Genomic DNA, 22,874 nt, shown 5'->3' with positions numbered 1-22,874 from the left:
GACCAACCCTCTATTCACCAGATTGACTGACTCCTGATTTCCAGATTGATTGAATCTCGATTCCTAAGATTGACTCTAGTCTAAAAAGAGTCTCTTTTCACGATAGAAACCATAGATGTTTAGCTTTACCTAGAAATTATTTATGAAATTCAAGGACCTAGCCATCCCTGTAAGCAGTTCCATAGTTAGCAAATTTACTAAGTGGAAATATTTCATACAGGCCCTCTGGCAATCAGATAGATATAGTTTTTACTTGATTAAGTTGATTTGAATGAATGCATGAACTTTCCTTTTTTGCAATGGAATCCATGTTACACATGAAATAAAACAGTGCAATTCACACTGACAATTTGATGTTCAATTTAATAAGGTAATTTACAATCATGATGAAAGGATGGTTTTTATTTCCTTTTATGTTTCATCTTTCCACTTTCTTTTTTAAATGTTCCACTTGACTTTGGTTTAGAGGCATAATTCTTCCTTCCCCCTTTTTCTTTCATTTGCCTTTTCTTTGATTTCCAATCTTTATCGTGAATCCATTTATCTCGTTTAATTTCCCATCTCAATTGCTTCACATCTGAAATAGAAATGAAATAGAATGAAGAATTATAGGAAATACAATAAACATGTAAGGTTGTTATCACTTGGAATATAAAAATATCCTCTAGCAGTATAACAGATAATGAAGTTAATAAAGAGTTGAGTTAGAATATTATAATCTTTAGTTATATATTATCTTCATCACAGCACAATATCTCACAGTTATCTTCTTATCTTAATACTAATTAAAGATGGTTTTTTGGCTTTTGAAGAGTGAAATTAACCAATCTATTTGACTATTGGTGATAATAAATTATCATTTAATGTGAACGTAGAAAGGTTCAGAGAAAAATTTGCTTGGTCAAGCTAAATTTAAATGATATGATATATGTCTGTACAGAGACAAACTCGTATTTTCCTTATCATTAGAATACCTCTACTTTCCCTTGATATAAGTACTAGTCGTCGAATAATCCAACATATATATATCTGAATAAATCTTTAAACCCTCTGTTCACAGAGGTATTTATGCAGTAAATCATCAATTCAATTTAAAGTTACACCTGATAAAGATTATGCTTACCACTATTAGCTGTGTTAGATAAAGCTTGAGAACCAAGTGTTTCTATATCAACATTATCCATATTACTATCTATTATACTGGAGAATTCATCTGCTGCTGCATATAGATCTGCTACTTCTTTACTGTTTAATTAACATAAATTAATATTTTCATGATAGAGGTACTGAATCATGCATGAATAGACGTGAACATTTGAAAGTTTTAATGTTTGATGCATTTTATCAGTATCTATGCTGAACATCCTCAAATATGTATCTTTATTTGCCTGTTGCTTTATTTGGAAGATTCATTTTGTTACCTCTTCTTTTTCTTTCTTCCTGATGAAAGGAAATCTTTATCTAAGACGTCATCATCTACTTTTGCTTTTCTTTTCTTACTTGAGCTTTTGTCATCTGAAAAATTTATTGAACATGATCAGCTTTACTATGGTTTTAGAGAAGGATTTAATTGCTAAGTTTCCCAATTAAAACTGATTGCTGTTAGTCATGTTCAGTCAGGTTAGAGGTCACTCACTGCAGTTAAATAACAATCTATAAGATATTTAAACAATCTGACCTTATCTTATTACATTCTTACCATCAGAATCTGAGAAGGCAACATCTTCCTCATCAAAATCTACATCATCACCATTAGCATTAAATTCTTTAAAAGCTGATTTCATCTCATCTTCATCAAATTCTGGTTCTTCATCAGATAAATCTTCATCATCATCATCCAAATCATCATCACTACTGTTATCATCCTGCTGCTTCTTCTTTTTGTTCTTCTTGCTAAATTCTCTGTAAGAAATTAAAGGAAAAGGAATACTAGGTTACTGTGTAAAGACATTATAATGTTGCAAGATGCAAGATGTGTCCAGTACTATGAATTGTTTAGTATTCATTCCTTACCCTGCAAAATCTAAATCCAGATCTTTCTTCATAAACACATCTTTAGGATCAGCTTGTTTTTCGAAGTTATCTGAAAGAATGAATCAAATTCTGATCAGTAAAAGTTTTGCAATCAGAATCAAAAGAATGGAAAGAGGACAAGGGCACCCTGATTTGTAGATTTCTAAATAAAACAATGTACCTAAAAATGCTTCGAACTCATCATCACTAACATCTTCTACATCTTCATCACCTTTCTTCAATTTTTTACCTAATTTTACTTGCTGTTGGAAATATCTAAAATTTAAGGGATACAAGTTATTGGACCATCATGATATATGAGATGAATGAAAATTAATACCACAGAGAAATGGATGAAAATTGATAGCAAAACCACAAAAAGCTCATGGATGAAAATTTATACCAAAACCATAGAGAACTAATGGATGAAAATGGATACCAAAAGCACAGAGGACTCATGAAGAATAATTGATAGCAAAAACACAGAGAACTCATGGATGAAAATGGATACCAAAAACACAGAGAACTAACTCATGGATGAAAATGGATACCAAAAACACAGAGAACTAACTCATGGATGAAAATTGGTACTAAAATCAGAGATGAAAATTGGTACTAAAATCAGAGATGAAAATTGGTACTAAAATCAGAGATGAAAATTGGTACTAAAATCAGAGATGAAAATTGGTACTAAAATCAGAGATGAATATTGGTACCAAAATCAGAGATGAACAGAGATGAAAATTGATACCAAAAACACAGAGAACTCATGGATTAAAAATATAAAAATAGTAACAAAACCACAGATAACAAATGGAAGCATGTATAGACCTACTATTCTATCAATAAAAGCATCTTACCTATGAAAAAACTTTTCATCAGCAGGAATTTTCTTTTCATCTTTAGCAATATAGGCAGCTTCATTAACACGTAATTTTCGTACACCAGATGGTAGTGAGGGCTTTAAACGGAATCTACTCACTGATTTAGAGGAATCTTCTATATCTAAGAAATAATCATTATCGAAATAAAAGCACACATACATATATTGTTAAAAGACAAAAGGATGAATGAAAAATAAAATATTGAAAAATATAGTATAATTGAAACTTGCATTACTATACCAATCACTGCATGATAGGTGTTTCTAAAAATATCATTAATCAAATTTCCATGATTCTTAATTATATGACAGAAAGAAAATGGCTTTGTCCATTTCAAAATTTCTTTTGCCAACAACATCTTATTTCAAGAAATTAGTAAGAAATGTATCAAGGATGTACCTTTTTCATCAACTTTCTTGGGATTTTTATAAACAAATCTTTCTAGAAAACGGATAAGTGTAAAATCTTGTAAAGGATCACCACTATATTTTATTTTAGCACCCTGTAGAATAGAAATAAACATTGTAAATAAGACAGGACACATATATAAAGTGATATTTCTATGACTCTTAATCCATGAAATAAATATGGTCTAACACTAGGCAGTGTGCAGTTTTCAAAAGTTGAAGGGATATTATGTAATCACTTCAAAATATTGATTAGCAATGTGTCTTATTAAAAGGCCTGCTGAAATTGACGTCATGTTTAAATATAATTCATATATATAATTGTTTCACAAAAGTAGTGAAAATTCAAACCTTAAGTATATTATTGGCAAACACTACCACTGAAGGATGAAAGTGAGATGTTAATTTTTGTAATTCCCATATACAAGCAGTATCAGCACGACAATATAGTGGATTACGGTAAAATGGATCGTAAGTTGTTTTATCAGTTTGAGCTGAAAATAATAAAAAAAACGTAGGAATTATTTAACTATCAACACCTATATCAGTTATTTTTACATTTTTAGAATAAAGACTCCATGATGTTTTAATGTTATCTTGAAATGTCCTGTAAGTCATTAGTTTATATACTACCAATAAAGAAGTATACTTACTGTTAAGATTTTTTCTATGGAGCCAAGAAGATTGTTGATCACCAAGATCTATTTCACCTTCAGACATAGCTGCTTCACTTTCACTATGGTAATGTGTTGTCTTAAATTCTTCTGGTTCAGGTAAATCTTCATAATGTTCATCATCATCAGAATCCTGATAGAGGTGAAATAATATTTGATATAGAATAATAATGTAATATAAAAACATGACAAGTATAAAATGTATGCAGACTGAAATCTTCATAATTCTGTAGCTAAAATGACTTCAATTTTTTGTAAATTGCAATAATGCTGTCTGGATATGTCCCAAAAAATAATAGGTGTCTTTGTCTGTATTTATCAATGTAATGACAATCATTGCTTTTTTGAAACTAATATTCAAATTCAAATGCACAAAATCCAGTATCAGTTTGTAATCGTGAAAGTTTAGAATATATAAATCCAAGGTCCTTTTCCAAAGTTCTGAAATTCATCTCAAACAAGGATGGAATTGTCAAAACAGTCCATAATCTCATCATATCAGGTTTTCATTATGATGCACATGGGGAACCAACTATTAATAATATAATTACCTCAGCAGTACAATTTAAATTGAGTAAACCAGGTTTTTCGTGTAATATTTCTGACACCAAGATTAGAGCACCACATACAAACTGGGCTGACTGATAGGAACATACTTGTAATAATCTCTTAACAAATGCCTACAGAAATATATTTCAAATAAAGTTATCTTTAATTAACAATTTGTATGAACTGTCTAAGTTCTTTTTCTCAAATCCAAAAGCGAATTTTCATGGAACAATAAGAAAACTGAATGAAATTAAAAATAAAGTACGATAAATTACAAGATTACAATTATTCGTATTCATTTGATATTTTCAATCCTTGTCAGTTTTGACTAAGAAATCATGATATCTGATCAAGCCTTCATTCAGGTTTTACCTTGATTCTCTTGTCAGCGACATCACTTCTCATTGCTTTATACAGTAAATTTAAAAACATAGTTTGTTTAGAGGAGGTTTTTAATGCTGGGTCTGCTAGTTTACGATATAGGGCTACATAAAACCTATCTGATATACTTTCACTGAAAAAATATAAAATATATCACATACTTATATTTTGAACTGGTCTTCTTCACTTATTGAAATGGAATAAAATCTAACATCCTACTTTTCTTAAACCACTGAGGGCAAAGAGCACCCTGCAAATGGTGTTGACAAAATTTGAGGGAGGTCATTGGCCTTCTTATTTCAGATTTCAAACTGTCATGTGACATGACAACACACTAGTATATTCATCTCTAATTTCAATAATACTTAAAAGGCAACAAACAATTATGAAAGGCAATTCCTGCGAGCTAACAAACAAGTTGTTAATAAAATAATCAGATATACACAGTAGTCAAAGCTCAAATACATTGAGTTGTATAACCATGTAGTAATGTCATATAAAATAAAAGTCAAAACTTACGAAGCATCCATAATTTGATACAATAACATTAGCGCTTGTAAACCAGTATTAAAATTAACAATATGTACAACTTTATGTAGATTATTCATTTGGTCAGTTATGTACTTTTCATCAACTACAAAACACAAGTTACATTTAATAAACATGTAATGCTTAATAATTCTATAGCTTAATCATCTAAAGTTGTTTAAGGTAGAACAATATCATGTTATTATAATCTATCAAAATTTGTATTATATCTTTAAATTCAACCTCAGCACCAACTAGTGAGCTATTTTGATCTCCATTTCGACAGCCCACTGGAGAACAGGCATTACCAACTAAAATATATAGATATTTCTATGCTTATACTTCATCCTCAAGAAGCCCATACTCTGCTGTTAGTACATGTTAGATATACAATCCATTCACAAAAAGGATAATTTGAGTATAAGACAATAAAGAACATTATTATTACCTTTAGCATAAGGATAAGCTCTGTTAACACCAGTTAATAAAACACTCATCATTTTATTATCTACTTCACCTTTCTTTACATACATCTACAGGTAGAATAACAATATTCATAATTTATTGGCGAGTATCCGGATATTTTACTGCTCTGTATGAGGTTTACACCAAGACTACCTCTTCCACTTAGTCCACTTGAAAATAGCTTGATGCCAAGCCCACACAACATGCTTACATTGCTGAACCATACATGGTCCATACTTGGTACAGAATTAGTAATATGGCACTGAGCACAAAGAGTTTAAGCCCTTTATACCCAAATATACACACAATTTGAAATGCTCGGCAAATCACATTATTTTTCACACCATTTTTTTTCAAGACAGATTGATAGTTTATGTTTCATATCGACGTTGCTTCAAACATAGCACAACCTGAGGTGAAATAATTCATAACATAAACTGAATTACCTCTGAAAAGTTCATCTAAAATACTTACAGTAAAAAAAGAAAAGTATAAGTCAATCAGTTTCTTAGCTAATTCTTTATCATCAATATATAATACTATTTGGCTTAAAAAACACATTGCATAGTATCTGAAATATAGAAATTAGCTTCATATTATTTATATTTCAGACAATGGTTGTTAAAGTTTACTTACATTCTCTACTATCAGCTACAATTAACAATGATATTTAAATTGAATACTTACTGAGCCTTAGTACTAATATTTGGTCTATACAGTAATCTTTCTACTTCTTGTAGTACAACCATTGTCATTTGACTATGTTCTTCAACTGCAATATAAACAAATTTATTTAGGTAAAACTAACAATTTTGCATTACAAATAAAAGGATCTTTTTTTAATATGACAAATTTTGTGAGATGATAACTTACCTAGTTTAGTCAAGTGATGAGAAACTCTAGAAGCTAATTTGTAATCAGGATCACCTAACTTATTTACGAGAAGTGGTAACAATACCTAGAAAATTCAATTAAGATTTGTTATCATTAGACGTTTAACATCAAATGAATTCAGTAGTGCCCCTGCTCACCTATCAAACCAGCCCTGCTCATGAGAATAAAACAAAAAATAAACATCTTAACTTTTGGACATTATTGCAAAAGTACCAAAATACATTGTCTTTGTATGTAAAGTGTCTTCAAATATACTAAATTGAGAGGAATTGGTACTTACATTTTCTTGTTCTGGTTTGTGAGTTAATAACTTAAATATTGAAGCTGAAATATAAATCACAATTAAAAGAAGCATATTAAATCTAGGTTGGAATAGATAAAGCATTTTAAATTATGAGCAATTTAAACAAATAATATGACATAACTTACTGACTGCTTTCTGTTTAGGTGACAAGACTGTATCATGTGACATTGTCTACAATAAAAACAAGAAATACTGCATTGTCAAAAGAATGGTAAATTTAAACAGAAGTCACTATTCATTTTGTATTTCAAAATACACCAACCATATCAATGCATAAGTTTCCATTAAAAGAGTAAACAACCATTAACATTTCAAATTCCATCAATTTTTTCTGAAATTCCCCTCAAAGCTTAAGCAGCTAAGATGTTGTAAAAAACAATTGATACATTCCTTGGATATATATGTATTTCTAATATATTTATATTAATATATTATAAAAAAAAACTTCATAATTAAATACATACATCTAATGCTTTGAGGAAACTAGAATATATATCTTTTAATTGGGATTCATAAAACCATAATATCAATTTTTTATCTACCATATCTTTCTCACCAGGCATATTCTCTACTACTGATATTAATGCTGGATTCTAAAACAGAATTATTCAATATTTACCACTAGTTTATGTAATTATTTTCACATATTTTCTCATAATCAGTCTAGTTTAAATATGCTAATATTATTGATATACATGGTACTTACTTTAGAAAACTTGACTAACTTTCTGTTAGATGGCAGTATTTCAGTTAAAAACAATTCACTTAATGTTTCTGAAATCAAACAATAAGAATAATATTCAATCATAAATCAAAATACTTCATGTAAATGTAAATGAGAATTTTCAAAAAATATCAAATATGAAATGACATGTATACCTGTGGCTAAGATACACTCTCTTTTCCCTTTCTTCCTTGCCATATTTACTAATGATTCTAATGAATTCAAATTATGTATTGGTGATTCTTGTATTAACAATGTTAGGGCAGCCATTTTATCACTGAGTGTACCAGACTTTAACACAGTTTGTATCCATCTAGCTTCAGAACTCTTTGATGCATCTTTTTCTGTCAAAAAAAAAAAATGAATTATTAGTTTGAACGAAGATATTCTCTTCTTCCAGGGTTGTTACTTCAAATCTCCTACTACTACAAACATTGGTTGGTTGATGCTATTGCAGTGATAAAATTGACCGATCAGATTTCAAGAAATCAACTAGATAAGAGAGTTGCTTGTTACTAATTATGGAAGAGCTAGACCCAGAGTGTTGAACATTAAAATGTAGTACATTTTCACATCTAGTATTAATTGCAACTTCATAAAGATACTGGATTGTTTTAAACAAAATATCACGACAGAAAATGTCATTTCCTAAAATATAAAACTTACTTCTCTTAAATGTAGCTACTTCATCTTCCAATAGTTTAGCAGCAAAATTTTCCATTTCCCTAATTACATCTGATGGTAATGATTTGGTATGCTCTAGCTTTGAATTCTAAAATTAAATCAAACGTTACAAATATAATTGACACTTTTTTTCAGTAACCAATATTGGACTTTAATTGAAGATCAGAAAGTTCTTACTTCACATACATGTATGGTTGTTTATTGGCCATTTAAATGAATTATTCATGCATAAGATGATGTATAAACTGACAACACGTTTTTGATACAAGATCCACACCAGAACATTCACAATTATCAGTATATAATATATAAAATTAGAAGGGCCTAGCTTCAATATAATAAAATATTACCTTCATTATAGACTGTATATTGTCATCAGGTTTAACAACAACATGTTTTCTAACTTTATAACTGGCTATATGATTTCTAATAGCTTCTTCGGGACTACTGGTACTAGATGATACTTCACTATGTTGTACTTTAAATTTATTTTTATTCTTCTTCTTACTTCCTGTACTATAATCTTCACTCTTTACCTCATGTACTGTTGGTGTGGTAGATTGATTCAATGAATTACCAACAGTCTTTTTTGCAGGCTTATTTTTCACACTTTTTTCAGGCATGTTGGAAGCTTTTGTAATTTTTACTTCCTTTTTATTTGGATTCAGCTCTGGCTTTTCATGCAGAGTTTTAGAATTCTTCTTACTTTTCTTTTTCTCTTTCTTTGATTGAAGATTGTCATCATCTGAATTCTCATCATCAGCTTCAGTATAACTAGCGTTTTTCTTAAAGTTTCCAAATCCTAATTTTTGAATGAAGTCTTTTATCTTAAAAAAAAGAATTAAATTTTAGGGATATCATCATATAGTTAAATTTCAGTTATCATGTTACTTTTCAAAACTAAAAATCTTTTGAAATTCAATACAAAGGTGAGTCACTTTTTTCTGATAATATCTGCAAGTACATGTAAAACAGCTCTTTTGCATCTGTCCATTTAACATGGTTAAATGACTAGAGATTTCAAGATATATGTTATAAACTAAAAAATATTAATTTCAAGCCATAATAATGTAACTATAGCAGTTCACCATTGATAACAGTATAATCAACTTACATCTTTCCCTGAATCACTTCCATCGCTTTTAATAGATTGGAGATCTTCTACATCAGAATCTATGCCTTCTAACATCTTCAAATCAGCCTATACATAACACAGAAAAAATAATTTGCCATATAATGATATAAAGGGCTGGGACTTTAGAAATCAATGTTTGTTATAATTCTCCCTTAAACCAATTTATTTTGTGCCATAAATGGTTTGACAATCAGTTCCAAAATCTCATCCTTTAGGTGGTAACACCAGTGCACAAAAACAGAAATTATTTAATTATTTTGATATTTACAGTGGTGTAACCTATTTTCGTGGATATAAGGATTCAACACCTAATTTCGTCAAAGATAAAAAAAAAGAAAAGTTTTTTTTATGTCTTAGATGCTCCCTCAGATATTCTACAAAATAATTCAAATTGGTTTATTTCGATTTGCTTTATGAATCCTTCACTTTGACCCATATTTCATGAGCAACCAACTCAGCAACGGCGGCAGAATGCGTCACCTATTTTCGTGTACAATGTTTGATCTATAAATAAGTCTATAAAAACACATTGTATGGATACCAGGTGGTATAATTAACTTCTCTTAGTATTTATCTTTAATATCAATTCATTATAACTAGTGACAATTCCTTCAAAGAACCACGATTTAAAAAAAAATAGTGACTGACAAAATATGATACGTAGCGTGATTTATTGCTAAAAGTCACTGAAACAACATAAGAATATGGTCCACTTTGTGTTCCATAGAAATTTTCTGCTGACACAGAATCCACTAGTTGATCATGTGACTTCATTCGTTGGACTACATTCTGGTAGACGACAGTTGGAATTCTGATTACCGCTTGGGATTATAAGGAAATTCGGCCGATAAAAATGGTGACGTTTGGTAATAACTGAAATCCGCCATTTTGTATTTGTCAAAGTATACATTAATACATTTTACCTTGCTTGAAACTACTGGATTCATTCTACTAGCTGATATTGTAGAGAAAACCCATGTTTATCAAAACAAACTAATGCGGAGGTCGCGCAAGGTCGCTCATGTAAATTATTAATCCTTTCCGGAAATCCACGAATAATAGGTTTCCACGAAATTAGGTTACTTGATTTGTATAGTGCTGATTAATTAGAATAATTTTCTTGATACCATTATGATTATCATGATGATAGTCCAAAACTGGCTAAGCGTAGGCCTAAGCGTCATGTGTCGTCATCAAGAATGCTGTCCAACAAAAGGGTCTCAGAGATGCAAGATCAACTCTAATTTTCAAAACTTTCTTGCTTCAAACCCAAATCTTTCTTTGCTTTGAGTTTGAGAGACATTCATTCCTTCAATGATGATGGCTGGAAACAGAGTAGGGGTCTAAAAAATAAAACATTTCTCAGCATTGCTCATTAGTTTTCACTTATTTTTTTTCACACTAATAGACACCTTCTCAATTACCTCAGTTCCGCCAAGATCTATAATAGATTTCAGGCTGAGTTTACTGTTCGAAGATTTAGAGTGCTTTTTCGTCTTGGCCATGCTTTCCTTCAAAACAAGACTTGGTTATCAAGACACTATACAGGAAATCTTTCTTGATCTGACCAACTTCCAGTCCGAATGAAGTAGCCCCATTCCTGTATTTTCAGATATGGATCACTTTCATAATTGTTTATGAAGGAAAAAGGTACTAACACAAACAATTTTAGGCACAATGACTTTTGATTTATAGTAAATATTATTTCAATTTTTCAGATTTGATGAGATTTCTACGTTATCTGGAAAACCAAAGCTACTTAAAAAAGGGAGATTAGCGAAATATCTTCGTTCGTTGTTGAAATTTTAACTTTTTTAAAGTTAGCGTACAGTTACTTTAATATGTAACTAAGTTGGCTGTTATGTCTGGACAAAATCTTGAACAGAATATCCACGAAGACATATTTACCTGGACGGATAAACTTGGCTCTGTATGTGTTATGCGATATAACTGTCCTATTACTTGACCATATGGGGGCATGACTATCACATTTTTTATTTTGAAAGAAGTCCACGAAATTGACAAATTCCCTATTAAATTTGATGTTTCAAATTACATAATTTTTTTGTAAAAGAAATGAGATTTGATATTCAATGTAGGCCTAGTCAAAAAGTGTCTGAGGACACTTGATTATACATGCTTGTCATCTTGCTGAAACTTGACAACAACTTGCTTCTTTGTCCTTATATCAAAATTCATCCCACTGGTCCTTTTCTCCTTGCTTAAACATCAAGATCTATGGTTCAATTTATTTGTTTCAGTGTCGCATGAAATTACAAGAGCTCCAAGAAAAAAAGAGTTTGCTAAATGAGAGAAAAGAACTTGTGTTAAAGAAAATTGGTCCTATTCTATCCATAGAAGAATTTTTTATAAAGAAATCAGTAATAGATTCTTTAGAAAATAGGTATGATGCCATTACCAAATATTGATAATAAATATAAATAACAGGATTGAATGCTTTCTGAGATATTGAAAATGATTAACAGCCTGGCTGTGACAAAGGTCAAAGAATTATCAAAGTCAAAATGATTCTGTTAGTAGGTTATATAATGTGCATGACATAAGCTCAAGCACATTTTATTCATTTTTTTCAGAGAAATTTTTCAGTTAGTAAATGATATTCATAATTTAGAATTAAAGTCATTAGAACTTGATGAAAAGTTAAAAATTGTGGAAATAGAAAAGGAAGTAAAAGATATACTTAAGTCTTTTCAAACTAGTAAGTTATATTCTTTTCATTATTATAGAAAAAATAACTCTTGTATTTTCAGATAGTAGAAACCTTTTTTATTTCAATATTTATAAATGAACAGGAGCATTTCAATATTAGATGAATCTTTTAAAATCTTGTGGCAATGCTGTTTTTGTAGTGTAGACTCAGTTAAAAAAATATTTCTTGATTTGTCAGTTCTATGAAATATTTTGTATTTATAGGTGATGATAAAGTTAGTGATAGGTCTAGTCATTTATCAGATTGGTATAAAGAGTTAGAATGTTTAAAACCAGGTGGGAGCAATCTTTATCCATACGTAATACATCAGCAAGATTAAACTGAGCTAAATTAGGGGTAGTATTCTTGATCAAAATAATGCCTCTTGATGCCTAATACAGTTTCACTGTCAGTTATACATGTAGGAAGAGCAAAACAAATGAAATAGTGTCAATTGAGACGATAAACCGCATTTGTTACAACCAATGCATGGAATTACTTGCCAATCAAACTTGACACACTGCATGACGGTAGAAGCAGGAAATTTGTAATGTTTGTATACCTTCATTTTATATTTTGAACTGAAAGCAAAAGGAGTCAAAGGGCTCAATGACATAATGATTTTATGAATAAACGAATTGTAAGTGTTTTCTTTTCAGATGGTGACTGTACAATAGATTATATAAAATATAATAAGCCAGAATTAAAGTTTAATATATTATATAAAGGAATTAGTGTGATGATTAGTATACAAGAAATTAAACAAAATGAAAGGTAGTGATTTTTAAGTGTATTAATATTGGCAGATTCAGGGATATTTAGCAAAGTAAAGCAAATCCAGAAACCAAACTCGGAAAGAGCATGGTGTTAACCAGAGAATTCAATAATTCCCGATACACATCAAATATTTTTGTTTTTTCAGTTCACATTCCAACTATAAAGTGAAGTCAGATATATTTTTAGAGAATCTAGAAGAGAAGAGTAAAGAGTTTTTAGTTGCCATGTTACCAGTAGATAATTTAATAACATTTATAAAGAGTGAAATGGAGGAAGATATATTACCCTATATAAGTTGTGATTTAACAGTAACTGAAGATTAAAATGTTATATTTTTACAAGCAAAGTGATTTTAGTGTAGTGACGGGTGATGGTACATAATCATTGGACTTGCCACATATCATATTCAGCATTATTTCTGGTTCTCTTTACTGTATCTTGTGTATAAAAAATAATATCTTAGTTTAATGTTATATGCATAAATAGATATACATCTTACAATTGAAGCAGGAAAGTTGTATATGTATGATATCACAGGTTTCCTTTTATGAAAAAACAAACAAAATAATCACTATTGTAAAGTCACTCTTGTACCTTAATCTACAGCAATTTGTCTTGGGTCTCAGATTTTCCAACTTAGTTTCTTAGGATGGCGACGTATACTAAAGTCAATCTCCTAACCTAACCATATAAGCAAAGCAGCTGTCTGAAACACAATGGCTCCTAGAAAAGATAGGTAAATCACTTATGATAAACAAGGACCTGTTTGTCATTTATTTATTAGTTTCATAATTAATTAATATTTACAACCCAATCATTACTAAACATTAACAAAACAACTTTTTTATTTTATTTTCTTTCATTCAAAAAACATAGTTAAAAGTTAAACAATTGTGAATTTTCATGAGCATTTGGAGCATCAATATTGAATTTAATTGATTGATTCAGACAAATACTTTTTCTAAGATGATAACTGTCTGATTGTTCCATTAAAGTTAGACTTTTTAAACAACAATTGTCTTTTGAAATATGAATCCATTTATACAGGATTGAGTTTTTGAAGTATTGGTATATGCCTTAACGTAATCTTAGAAATAATGAGGTCATAAATTGAAATAGATAAAGAAAATACGAAGCCTAATTCTAAATTTATGCTGGAAGCTCTCATCACTCACACAACTGTGATAAAATTGTGTTTACAGCATAACAATGATTTCCAATTAGATGGCACTAGCAGAAATATCATCTACAGTCTTCATGATTTTTGCATTAGAACTGGTACGTTTCAAGCTGTTTGTTTTCCAGTTCTAATTTATTTGAGTTGGTCATATACTTGTTCAGCTTCTCAGACAAAATATAGAATTAGGCCTAGAATTTCCTGTATTTTCCAGCTGCCAAGATTTGTTGCCTCTTATAACAAGTTTTTATGAAAATTAGCACTAATAACCATATCTATACAAAATATTTATGTAACGAAACAGTTTAACAAAATGAGAGAAAATCATTATGACAACACAAATATTTACATAATTACATGGTTTTTGTTTATTTTTATTTAATGATACCCTATAATTATTTTTTAAACCATTGCAGTAGTCAAATGCATAAAATGAATGCGAATACTTTCTAATAATATCTAACTAAATGGTAAAGAACAGTATTGTCAATAATCACATAAATACTGAAATGATAAAATGCATACTTAACTACAAAATATAAGTAGTCTTGGGATGATTATTTTTAAATTGTTAACATCACAATCTGAAAAAAAAACTTTATATACGACATGTAAAAGCTTTGTAAAATGACCCTTTGTCAAATTATCCATATTTTCCTTGAACTAAACACATCAGAAGGGTAACAAAATAACTTAGAAATTAGAATATTTCGAATCTACTACAAAGTAGGCCCTACATAACTAACTATACTCATGTGTTTTATTTGACTTCATCTGTTTCACAATATCAAATGTAAAAGATAAATGTTAGAAGCTATGAAGAGTTGTTTTCTATTTAAAATATTCTTAAATGTTGAAGATAAATTCATTAAAAAATCTACTGATAGGGTCTAATTAGACACAAATCATGAAAGGATACATCTGACAGAAAATAGACTGCCATTTTTTGTTTGTTTGAAAATGTTGATTATGACAATATTTGAAATGATACAGAATATACACAGTGATGATAAAATGATATAATGTACATGATGAAACAATGAGATAATGTTTTATGTTATCGGTTTAATTTTAATTTAATAGAATTTTTCATGAGTTGAAAACCTGCTGTTGGAACTGGAGGTTGAGGACTTGTGAGGTCAGGTAGGTCATTACTTGGCAAACGTTCTGTGTGCTTCTGGAAAAAAATAAGTCCCATAGAGAGGTTATACATAAAGTTTTGTAGTTTTCTGGTTTTCATGTACAGGTTATCCTGTTGAACTATCACACAAAAACGCATTAAATACAATTCTCTCACTAAAAGAAGAGAGAGACAAACACAAGTTGAAAGCTTCTCATCTAAGTTGCAGATCTAACTTTTCGACACCTAATTGGGCACAAAGACATTCAACACCATGAAGTGTGCCATTTCCAACTGTCTTAGCGTATACAGCCTGGAGCCCCCAGGCTTACTAGTTGTCAGCACAGCTGTTTAGTATGTAATCATATCAAATCTAAGTTCCTGATGACTGTGGAACTTTCTAAAGCCTCAAATCTCAACTTGCTATCTTTAATATTGAGCTGAGAACATTGTTATAATTGTCAAGAAAGTGAACTACTGAAATGTGATGAGTTTGCAAGACTGAGTGTAAAATTATTACATACATTTTGTAGCTGGGTAAGTTGTGTATCATCTATTTCTATACTTTCTTCTTCTTCATTTCGTAATTTCTTGGCTTGATCTTGTCCTCCTTCAGAACTCTTTCTTTTTCTTGTGATAAGTTCAGGCTGTAATTATATATCAACAATATGTTTAGCTCTGGTATGATATACAATAAATGACAAGAAAGAAAATACAAGAAAATTTTAGACAAGTGAACAGCAGAAAGTTGATTTAGAATCAAAAAAGCAGATATAAGCTCAATATAATTAAGCAGGATCTTCATCTTAATTAAAATCATGAAACTCCAAGTTTGGACAGTTTAGGTCCAGGTAAATTTTTTTTACCTGATCAGCCTCCATTGGTTCCTTCTCACCATCAACATCAGCCTAAAATAAATACAATGGTTTAATTAAATATAATACTACATTTATACAAAGTTTTAGGAATATATAATGAAAACTAGGTGCAGGCACAAGAGCGGTCTTGGTCGGAGATTTTTGTCGCTGATACGATTCTTGATTAAAATCTTGCATGTGCCTCTGCTTCCATGACAAGATTATTGTGTCCCCGACAAGATTTGTAATACTAAACAAGTTGGATAATTGTCTCCGTTAGACAAGACAGGGTGTTATGATCGAATCAGATTCATTTTCCTTTCAATTGATTGCTCTGCATGTGATTATCCACATGGTTGAAAACAAGCGACTGGAGAATCTCCTCATGTGCCTGTGCCAGTCTGTGAAACTCTTGACAAGACTCTAGATGGCGTCAAAAATCTCTGACCAAGACCGTTTGTGTGCCCACACCTTAAAGGATCTAAAGTATTTACACTATTTGATGGATGGATATGGAGGCCAACAATATATTTCTCCTTAACAAATGTGGGCTTAAAAAAATAATACTTACTCCATTCTTTACTTCTGAATCTGTGGTTGCAACTGATTCCTTCAAAAAAATAGTCATAAAAATGTCATTAAGTGAATACTTCATCTTATTTCATACAAATTTTACTGATTCTTAGACTTAAAGATACTGTATATTGAGTGTCCCATTTAAGACTATTTCTGGTGAGCCCCACTTTAAATAACTAGTCAGTGTAATGTTTAACAGTGTGATGGATTTTTCTCAATCAAGGCTAGGATTCAACCTTAAAATTAATGCCATGCATGCTCCCAATCTCTCAATGAACCTATAACATTTTTTAAGCCTACCTGGGAGGAATTAAGAGGCATATTTTTACTAGACGCCTGTGAGTCCTGTGAATCACCATCTATTGATGTTCTTATTAAATCTGTCTCTGATTTACTATTTGGTAATGTTTTCTTTTCTATACTTTCACGCCTTGAATCACCAGCACTATTCACTCCTTTAGAACTCTCCTGAAAAAAAAAAAACAATATACTAGTATATTTTCTCAAATATGACTATTTAGTATTCAAAGGTGTTATAAATTGTTCAATGCACAAAATGAGAGTCATTTTTAAATCTTACCCGTTTTTTTATTATTGGTCTTCCTCGAGTTAACACTTCCTGTGGAACAAACTGGTCTAGCTGCTTCCTACAAATGGAAATAATTGTATTCTTTTTATAACCCATGATCACCAAGTTGGAATTGATATTTCTTGCACATTCTTTAAGGATACACTTTGACAATAATAGTTGCCAGAATGCCAGTATCTATCTTTATCATTTATATGGAATTTCACAGGTTAATTTACAAAATACAAGTTGTTACTTTTACTTTCTTAATCAAATTGATCTAATATATTACATATTATTCATAAAATAAAATCAAACACTTGTATGTTTACCTTTTGACATAGGAGATTTCAACTCTCATATCCTCTTTAAATAAATTAATATGTATAGCTGTTTTATGAACTGAAATGATCAAAATAGACATGAACTTTTATAGTAACCTGAAGGTTCTATGTCTTTTCTATATATGGTCGAGTCTCAAGAAAAGACAAATTACAAAGCGAATAAATCTGAACGCATGGATTTGTTGGACCAAATTTTAACGGTGAGCTGTAAACACTATTACTAATTAATATGACAATGACTCTAATGTATACTAGAAAAAAATTTAATCCACTTACCTACATCAGAGAAAGACTGAATATCAAATGTTAAATCTACATTAGCTGATTTAGTATCATGAAATAATAACCCTATAAACCATTTACACATGAACTTGCCTTCACTGAAATGTCAAAATACATAATAAATGTCCATTGTGAAATGATTAGTAGTAGTATTAGCCATGAACTATGCAATAAGGTAAATAAATGGGATTGACCACACTTTCTTATCTGATTATTCAATGATTGATGCTTTCTCAATAAAAGTTCCTAAAATGTGCACCACAGGTTTTTTTTTAGACATTTGTAGGGTCTAGGTCTGAATTGAATTTATATACCTAACATAATATTTACATCTAATATTCTTACCTTTCACTAAAGGGACCAAATGACTCAGGCATGATATGAGCAAGTTTAATAAATAAATTTCTTTCTAAATTTCCTACTAACAATCGAATTTTAGATTCCACATAACCTTTCCTGAAATAATAAGATATAAAGATTTGGAACTGATTTCAGAAAGCTTGGAAACTCATCCATTCCATTTTGAGAACAGAAATATTTTGTATTAAAAAAAGGCGCTTGACATTTTAGAGTTGTTTAGTTCAGATAATACAATTGTCACTTGTATACACATAATATCTAACAACATTGACATCAAACAAAGTTACAGTTCATGCTAGGTCTACATTATGATTCAGCCATGGTTTCTGTGCCAGATAGGTAGGTCATGACTGCAAGGCAGGTTAAAAGAATTTTATATAACAATTAACATGTATTAACATACCATTCTAAATAATGTTCTTCTTCTTCTGCTCTAGCAGTCAGTACAATGTAATGTCTAAAAATAAAATAATAATACAAATTATATCAGAGTCAGCAGGTTACATCCTACTCAAATCCTTTTTCATTACCCAACCATTCTGTGTTCAATCGGGGACATTTTTTCCAGAACAGCAGAATCTACCATTGACCAGTTGTTTTTAAATTGGTTTCTTTCATTTATAAAAATGAGTCAATATGCTATATGTTATTATTATGCTGAATACAAAATTCTCATCAGAAAAATCTGTAGGGAATGGGGCTTTAGTTTCTAATATCAACACTTGGGGTGTCAACACTGACAAAAAATCTAAATAGGAAACAAGCAATATACCATAATTGTAATTGAAAAAAAAACATCAACATAACCCAGCTATAAGACACTATCTTGTTTAAACAGTTTATGGCATTATAAAAGTATAATTGAAAATTTTCAAAAACATAACTAAGAATTAAAATTTTTTACCTGTATTTTTGAAAGAAATTGGAAGGTTCAAATATTCTGGCCCATTCTTCTTCACCTTCATATATCTTATTAACTACTTCTAAACCTTGAAATTAATAAGAAATATTGGACATAAATAATTGCATTTCTTGCAGGTTGTTTTTCTTTTTGTTTGGCGCATGGATTTGAGTATAAATATCATATATGAATAAGTGTTTCTCTTGTGAAAAAATATACTCATTTTCAGTGTATCTCAAAATATACCTATACCACACAAAAAAATAATGGCAAAAACATACCTTCAACAAGTTCATCTGTTATAATAGTACGTGTTGATTTAGTTACATTATATGTTGAATTCTGTTGAGGATAGGCTGGGGTAATAATAGGCATTAAATGATATCTATCAGCAGGATTGATCTGTAAAATTCATAGGTTATAAGAATTATTTTCACTGACTAATGAAAGTATAATCGAGCAAACCTGCCAAATCATCAATACTGTGTGTATTACATTCATTAATCATTATGTGATTTATAAACATACATAATAATCTAATATCTTACCCTAGGATCCCAGACAGGAAAACCAAGTTTATTTTCTGAAGTATCTATAGGTTTTAATAACACAGGATGAGGCCAATCCCTGAAATCATGATTTCAACCATAGTAATCAAGGCAATAAACTATGCAGCAAAGCCTTGATGAATACTGTATAATACATGATTATCTAATTACTGATTCCTATTTTCTTCCCATGTTTTCTTGAGGCTTGTTAAAGATTTCAGATCAATGATTCTAATGAGCAGGTATCAGAAGCATCAAAAGTTCTACATTTTTAAACAACAAATATTATTGCACACAGAGAACAGGCCTAAAAATAGTATCCTATACTTACTTACCATTTACTGAAGACTAAGAAAAATTTATGTACAAGAGTGGCTGGTGCTGCATTAGGATAAAGCTGACACACTCTAGCTACCAACATAGCCCATGATACACCACCAAAAAATCCTAGTGCATTTGAATAAACTCCTTTCTCTATAAAAGATAGACATAGAACAATTTGATGAGTGGATCTTGCAGAAAATAAAACAGTTTTTGGAAACATTTTCATAAGCAGGAACCTGGGATTATCATTTCAAATCATGCTTCAAAATAATAAGTTATCTAAGTTAGACACAATGATGTAGTAAATACATACTTTTTGCCCAAAGTTTTATTGCACGTAAGGTCATTCTGAAGTTATCTTTATTTGGTACCAGATATAAAATTTCATCAGTCACTCTGCAACCTAGAAAAGAGATTATAGAACAAATTAAGTTAATTGGAAGTTGTTAAAAATTTGTTATTGCTGCAATATAGCGTGTACACATATTCTATCTATTCTACCATGCGGTAATAGAAGATTTGGACTTACATTGAATCATATTACTAGAATGTAAATCATAATACAATATACCGTACTATACAAAGTCTTCAACATTACTTGACAATTGAAGAGTAATAGTTAATCTTACCATTCAAACTTCTGACACTTTTTTCATCTAAGTTTTTAAGCAAGTTTTCAGCCCTTAAATCTATATCCTCAGGTATGATTGGTAGAGCAAGTCTACTAAATAACATATCAAGCTGAAAAAATAAAGTATTTTGCTTTATATCTTAAATACAAATTGTCTCTTTTACTTTAAATCTGAAACTTTTAAGAAGTTTATACATCCAATTGACATTAATATCTCTCTACTATTATATTAAAGCACTGAGATTGTAAGTAAACGTTTTCATTACTTACCTCAATACCATCAAATTCCATTTTAATAACTGGTACGAAGGCTTCCTCTACAGCCTAAAATAATGAAAGCATGCAGGAATTACAGGCAAAAAAAAATCTTTGTTGTCACTGTGGTTTCATTGTCATTCAAACAAAATATTTGACATTATTAGTAATAAATATCTATTAAATTTTTTAAAAAAATCAGAAGCTAGTAAAACAACACTTTAGCACAAAACAAGTCTTAATCTTTGAAGAGTGAAGAGGTCTTCTGAAAGTTTCAAAATACTAAATTACTTAATAATTACATTATTCCTTCCCAAAATCTTAAAGGACGTAGACCAAATAGTTCTGAGGAATATTTTACTAACCCTAAGATCTTTGACCTCTGGTTGTTGACGCAATAATTCTTGAAATGAGGAGAAAAAATCAGGTCTATCAACATGTCTTGGTGCCACACATAATGTATCAATATCAGCACCTGATCAAAACATAATAATAGAATCGAATTTAGAAAATTTTAGAAGTATTATACATAACCTGATATATTTTCCTATTTTCGTTAAGAGGTTTTCTTAATTTTTCATGTGCATCAGGAAAATTTAGAAAATACAATTGCTTTAAAGTCATATGGTTTCCTGTTATTTGTTTCTATACATTATCAGCTTATGAATTCAAAATGGTTGAGGTCTAAAAACACTCATTGGTACTATTAATGATAGTAACATGCGGAACAAAGGGAAATTTGGTTAGATTAAAAAACAATAATTCATTATTTTGAAATATCTATTTTATACTTATTCTTTAAAAAATGAGATAATGTTTCTTACCTTTAGTATGAACTCCTAATCTATATGACCCAAATGTGAACACCTTTCCACCAAAACATTCTGCCTTGTTTTCTGGTATATTATTCTGTAATGGATATGAAATAAATTTAAGTAAATGAGTACTATATAAATAAAAAGATTCTTACTAAAGAAACAACAGCTGCATACATTTGAAAACTGCTAACTGAACATTTTCATCCATAATCTTTCACACTAAAAATATTGAGCAGAACTGGAGAACTGAAGTTAGTGAGCTTATTCCAGCAAATATAACTATCATGTTATGATTGGAGACATTAATGACACAATTTGATAGAAATGCAAATCTAAAAGTTTTGTTTCATATTTCATCTTTGGGTGAATACAGATCCATGATCTGATGAAAATGTTATGGATCTCATAAATTGTTAATGACACTAACCTTTTCTTTACTAACATCTATGATCCATTGACGGACTAATAAATTTACTTTACTTAAAACTTCCATTCTGAAATAGTAAAAAAGTTCATTTTATTTATAACATCTTATTGACACAAAAACTTTCTAGAATATCTGTACTGTTTTTAAACAATATTCATGCATATAATCAAAAATCCAAGTTACTGGAGAAAGCACAAATACTGTAAAAGCTTACCTATGAGCCAATTCTTCTGGGCTTTCAAAAATGCCATGAGGTTTCAGGGCCTCTTCTAATTTTAAGGACAGATCAAGGTCAATTGCTTTAGGATCAGCAACACTGATTGGTGTCAACAGAGCAACCTCACTGGACATCATGATGTCTGATTAAGACAAATGACCTGTAAAAGAAAAAACAATTTTTATTAGAGAAACTTAAATATATTTACTGCATTGAGATCTTGCACTGTCAAAGTCATTTAAAAAGCTCATGAAAATTAATATTGTATGGGATGAAAGCCTAAAAAGGGGTGCTCTCTTGAGTTGGTTTAAGATCTCCATTGATTATTGCTTCTTACAAT

General features: G+C 30.1%; 3 protein-coding genes across 3 annotated transcripts; 1 reads left to right on the top strand and 2 right to left on the bottom strand.

The window, feature by feature from the left end:
* Positions 1 to 344: 344 nt before the first annotated feature.
* On the bottom strand, positions 345 to 8,166 carry LOTGIDRAFT_206059 (hypothetical protein). The gene is made up of 22 exons (XM_009048141.1): positions 7,979 to 8,166; positions 7,806 to 7,873; positions 7,564 to 7,692; positions 7,225 to 7,270; positions 7,076 to 7,119; positions 6,775 to 6,859; positions 6,589 to 6,673; positions 6,376 to 6,472; positions 5,885 to 5,969; positions 5,428 to 5,542; positions 4,900 to 5,041; positions 4,530 to 4,658; positions 3,958 to 4,111; positions 3,656 to 3,798; positions 3,297 to 3,399; positions 2,874 to 3,018; positions 2,195 to 2,289; positions 2,014 to 2,083; positions 1,700 to 1,902; positions 1,422 to 1,515; positions 1,124 to 1,245; positions 345 to 577 (listed from the first exon to the last, which is right to left on the bottom strand). The coding sequence occupies exons 1-22, from the start codon at positions 8,091 to 8,093 to the stop codon at positions 402 to 404; spliced, it is 2,445 nt and encodes an 814-aa protein (XP_009046389.1). The 5' UTR covers positions 8,094 to 8,166; the 3' UTR covers positions 345 to 401.
* Positions 8,167 to 11,909: 3,743 nt separating this feature from the next.
* Positions 11,910 to 13,452, top strand: LOTGIDRAFT_156871 (hypothetical protein; the record flags this gene model as incomplete). Its single annotated transcript, XM_009048140.1, has 5 exons — positions 11,910 to 12,046; positions 12,237 to 12,361; positions 12,577 to 12,648; positions 13,012 to 13,126; positions 13,275 to 13,452. 5 exons carry the CDS (start codon positions 11,910 to 11,912, stop codon positions 13,450 to 13,452), a joined length of 627 nt encoding a protein of 208 aa, XP_009046388.1.
* A 3,951-nt stretch (positions 13,453 to 17,403) lies between these two features.
* Positions 17,404 to 22,668, bottom strand: LOTGIDRAFT_110940 (hypothetical protein; the record flags this gene model as incomplete). The annotated part of the gene is made up of 16 exons (XM_009048139.1): positions 17,404 to 17,506; positions 17,760 to 17,829; positions 18,048 to 18,151; positions 18,399 to 18,509; positions 18,817 to 18,870; positions 19,318 to 19,402; positions 19,596 to 19,716; positions 19,863 to 19,941; positions 20,198 to 20,336; positions 20,500 to 20,589; positions 20,816 to 20,927; positions 21,088 to 21,141; positions 21,438 to 21,547; positions 21,897 to 21,981; positions 22,318 to 22,384; positions 22,532 to 22,668. The coding sequence occupies 16 exons, from the start codon at positions 22,666 to 22,668 to the stop codon at positions 17,404 to 17,406; spliced, it is 1,521 nt and encodes a 506-aa protein (XP_009046387.1).
* Between the last annotated feature and the right edge of the window lie 206 nt (positions 22,669 to 22,874).

Source organism: Lottia gigantea (genome assembly GCF_000327385.1).
Source record: "Lottia gigantea unplaced genomic scaffold LOTGIsca_12, whole genome shotgun sequence".
Lineage (NCBI taxonomy): Eukaryota > Metazoa > Mollusca > Gastropoda > Lottiidae > Lottia > Lottia gigantea.
Note: the sequence above shows the minus strand (reverse complement) of the source record. Positions and strands in the feature narration are given on the sequence as shown.